The following is a 3,494-nucleotide window of genomic DNA, read 5'->3' on the forward strand; positions in this document are numbered from 1 at the left end:
TGTTCATTCAGCCCCCCCTTTTTTTTTTTTTTTTTGGCTTATGAAGTTAAATATTAATATTAATAGTTTTTTTAAAGGTTTTTTAATACTTACAATATTTTTAAAAATTCCATTTTTAACAATAAATTAATAATTAATATTAAAAGTAACTTCTATTGTGCCTTGAAGATGCGCTACAAATAAATAGCTGCTGCAACAACACTTATTCGCGACATTAATAAAGCCATCGCCAAAAGCTGCAGCGTTTCAAACCATCTATCTTACTTTCCGAATAGCTCACACCAATCTCCTTAGTTATTGTTCTCTAAAAATTGGAGAAATTATTATGTCTGGAGTTCGGATGTAGTCTGCGTCTATGGCTGTCAAAAGTGCTCGTTGTTCGAGAACAGTTCGTGTTCGGTTTTTCAATGAGTTCGTGTTCCATTTGTCCGATAAGTAAATGAGATGAATGTGAACAAATTTTTTTCGTTCGGTTAGTTAAACGAACCAAACACGAACAATGATGAATTCTCTCATAATGATCTTACCTACTAAATGCTAGAGGTTAAGGTCAATATGTGGAATTTCAAGTTGAGTAAAAAGAAGAGTTTTGAATTTCTAATGGTGAGGGTACCTTTTCTAGTTTTCTAAGACTAGTCAATAGGAAAATCCTATGGCTAGACCTAGGCTACTGAAGAAGTTTCTAGACCTCAACCAAAAGTGATGTCAACAATGATGTTTTGTGGGCATTTAGTGTCTTAACAATATCAAATTGAATAATTATGGGCTTGTTGGATTGGTCTCATCGAGACGCATGATTTGTATATAAGCTTGTCGTATTTGAAATCCATTTGACCCTTAAGTTACCACTCAATTTTTTTAAAAGTGGTTTAATATCTTAATTCGTGCATCTTTGACTCGAATTGGATCAATTTTAGTGTAATTAGGTCCGTCTGATCGAGTCAGTCAGTGTCTATAAGTTTGGTAAAATCAAAGTTCTCGATGTTTTTTAATTGAAGTGTGAATATTTCTTGGCAAAAAAATGACTTGAGATTTTTGTTTCGCCTCGAGATTCTTGCCACGTGACGAAAATTTGCTGATGATATTTTAATGTGTAAAAGTAATCAAGTCCAGACTTTAAAAAAAAAAAGAAATATGCATAATAACAGATCTTACAACCGATGCTACATTCAAATATTTGAACTATTTTTTCTATGTTTTAGGAGCGCTTTGAGCTTTGTCGTATACCTCTACAAAAACCGTTTCCCGCCGCTTGCAAAAGTATAGTGAAATTCTTTGGTAGAGTTAAGCAACGACAATGTATTTGTTGTTGCTTTAGAAGTGCTACAAGAAAATTAGTATGTTGCAAACACCAACAAAGACTCAAATGTGTTGCAAAACGTTTTTTTTTTTTTTAAATGTAGTGACTATATTTTGTGATCAAGTGAAGTGTCTTAATGAGATGAACCAGACAACATAAAAAATGATCTAATTTGAGCCAATATGATCCTAGACCTTGCACTTAAAGCCTAAAGTTAGGCTTTGGAACACAATTTGAGGTAGAATAGAAAGCCTGTCATTCATAAGCAAATCGTATCTATTAGTTCATTAAGCAAACGAGCTAAACATAAACAAACTTTTATTCTATTGTGTTCGACTCGTTTTGGCTCGAACTAATCAAATAATATATAAAATTTAGTATATTTGTATCCTTGATATGATGTCAAATACTTGGTTTCTGAAAATGGAAAAAAAAATATTTAGATGTTATTGATGTAAATATGTAATAATTTGGCGGTATGCAGTTAAATTCCCTTGTGTTTAGAAATGTAATTACTTAAGAAAATAAATGGGTGGTATGCGTGTAAACCACCTGACACGTGTCTATTTAGATGTTAGCTATATATATATATATATATATATATATATATATATCAGAGATTGATTGATTGTTAATATTTAAATATATGAACGAGAAATGAAGTGGTGATGATTCATGTTAGTTTTTAAATATGGACAAAAATGTCAAATTTTGACCAATCCATTTTGACTTCTGTACCTCATCTTTGTGCCGGCCCCACGATTTTCAAATAACGACCCACGATCTGTAACTGCCCATGAGCTCTATTTTTTACCCACATCTTCAGGTTCCAAATGGCGAGACTGAGAAGCAAGCCCATGGAGATGGTGATTACATGCCAATTCCCTGATCTTTCTTTTTCGGATCAAATCACTTGTTTTCTTTCTTTTATTTCGCCTACATCGCTCCATGCTCAACAGTTGCTCAATGCTAATTGCAGGACAGAAGGCCGGAAGACGGCCCCATTAGCGTTGTCTTTAAGTTTGAGATGCATTGCGAGGATTGCGTTCAGAAAGTCCGTCGAAAAGTCAAAAAATTCAAAGGCATTTCTCTCCATCCATCTCTTCCACACATTCTCTTATTCCTCTCTAATCATCGTTTGTTCTGGCAGGCGTTGAGGCCGTCTCGTCAGACATCTCGGCGAGCAAGCTGACGGTGATTGGAAAGGTGAATCCTTTTGAGCTTCGGGGCAAGTTGGAGAGCAAGATGCATACGAAGGTCGAACTGGTTGTCGCCGAAAAGAAGGAGAAGGAGAGCGAACAGAGCTCGGAGAAGGAGAAGAGCGATAAGAAGAATGTTGCAGCGGCGGCTTCAGGGCAGGATGGGGTGAAGGCTGCCGCCGAGGCAGCGGTCACCGCAACGTTGGAAGCGATCAGGAGGGAGTACTACAGCCGTTGGTATAGTAACTATCAGCTGTGCCCACCGCTGTCCTTCAGGGAGGAGAACCCCAATGATTGCTCCATCATGTAATCCGGGCTAAATATGAATGAATGTTTGATGTGTCGTTAGTGATTCGGGCGCAATATTAATTTCTTAGGTTTATATTCTGTGGTTGTCTCGATCGAAAGACTTTGGTTGATGACGGGAGAATAGTTTCAATGCAATCATTGAAGGTTCATTTATGGTCGTATATTTGGAGATCTATTTTGGGTTTTTTTATGGCTTCGTTTTTCAAATTTTTTGCACATCTATTTGAACATTATTTGGCTCTTCATTTTTTTTGTGTTATTATGAAATTTTTGTGCAGAGAAGTTTTTCAAAAGGTTGAATTTCTTCATGATGTTTTTAAACAGAACCGTATGAAAGGCTGTGAGGATGATAGATCTCAAATAGATCCTTACGTGTTGAAGATGATTAAATTCTGTTCGGATCGCACGAACTCGATAATGAATTAAATTTAATATTTAATGAGAATTTTAACGTAGTAATTAATTCATCGCGTTATAGAAAAAATATTTAATGTGTCTTTTTAGATGATAGTTTTACGGTCTTCCTATACTCTGGCTCAGGAAAAAATGGTAATATAAAGCATAAATGAACCTTATTTTTGCGATTGAAAAGATTAATTTTTAAATCAAAAATTAAAGTAAGGTTTCATTTCAAGTAAAATTTCTTTTAAAAATCTCATTCGTCAAATAGGAGGAGTTCAATTGTG

The 3,494-nt window shown here is 35.1% G+C and overlaps 1 protein-coding gene across 2 annotated transcripts; it reads left to right on the forward strand.

Moving 5' to 3' along the window:
* Positions 1–2,142: 2,142 nt before the first annotated feature.
* LOC110033917 (heavy metal-associated isoprenylated plant protein 3-like) lies at positions 2,143–2,961 on the forward strand. Of its 2 annotated transcripts, none has more exons than XM_020738085.1 (3): positions 2,143–2,166; positions 2,285–2,382; positions 2,451–2,961. In XM_020738085.1, exons 2-3 carry the CDS (start codon positions 2,328–2,330, stop codon positions 2,807–2,809), a joined length of 414 nt encoding a protein of 137 aa, XP_020593744.1. In that variant the 5' UTR covers positions 2,143–2,166; positions 2,285–2,327; the 3' UTR covers positions 2,810–2,961. The 2 variants fall into 2 exon arrangements, with proteins under 2 accessions (XP_020593744.1, XP_020593743.1); XM_020738084.1 differs by having other exon boundaries at positions 2,149–2,166; positions 2,280–2,382.
* Positions 2,962–3,494: the final 533 nt, after the last annotated feature.

The sequence above is a fragment of the Phalaenopsis equestris genome, unplaced genomic scaffold (genome assembly GCF_001263595.1).
Source record: "Phalaenopsis equestris unplaced genomic scaffold, ASM126359v1 Scaffold001307, whole genome shotgun sequence".
Taxonomy (NCBI): Eukaryota; Viridiplantae; Streptophyta; class Magnoliopsida; order Asparagales; family Orchidaceae; genus Phalaenopsis; species Phalaenopsis equestris.

Bases quoted from the DNA above. Each gene is read 5' to 3' on its own strand.
- LOC110033917 (XM_020738084.1), top strand. The intron at 2,383-2,450 runs GCATTTCTCTCC...TTGTTCTGGCAG, and splicing joins AAAAGTCAAAAAATTCAAAG to GCGTTGAGGCCGTCTCGTCA.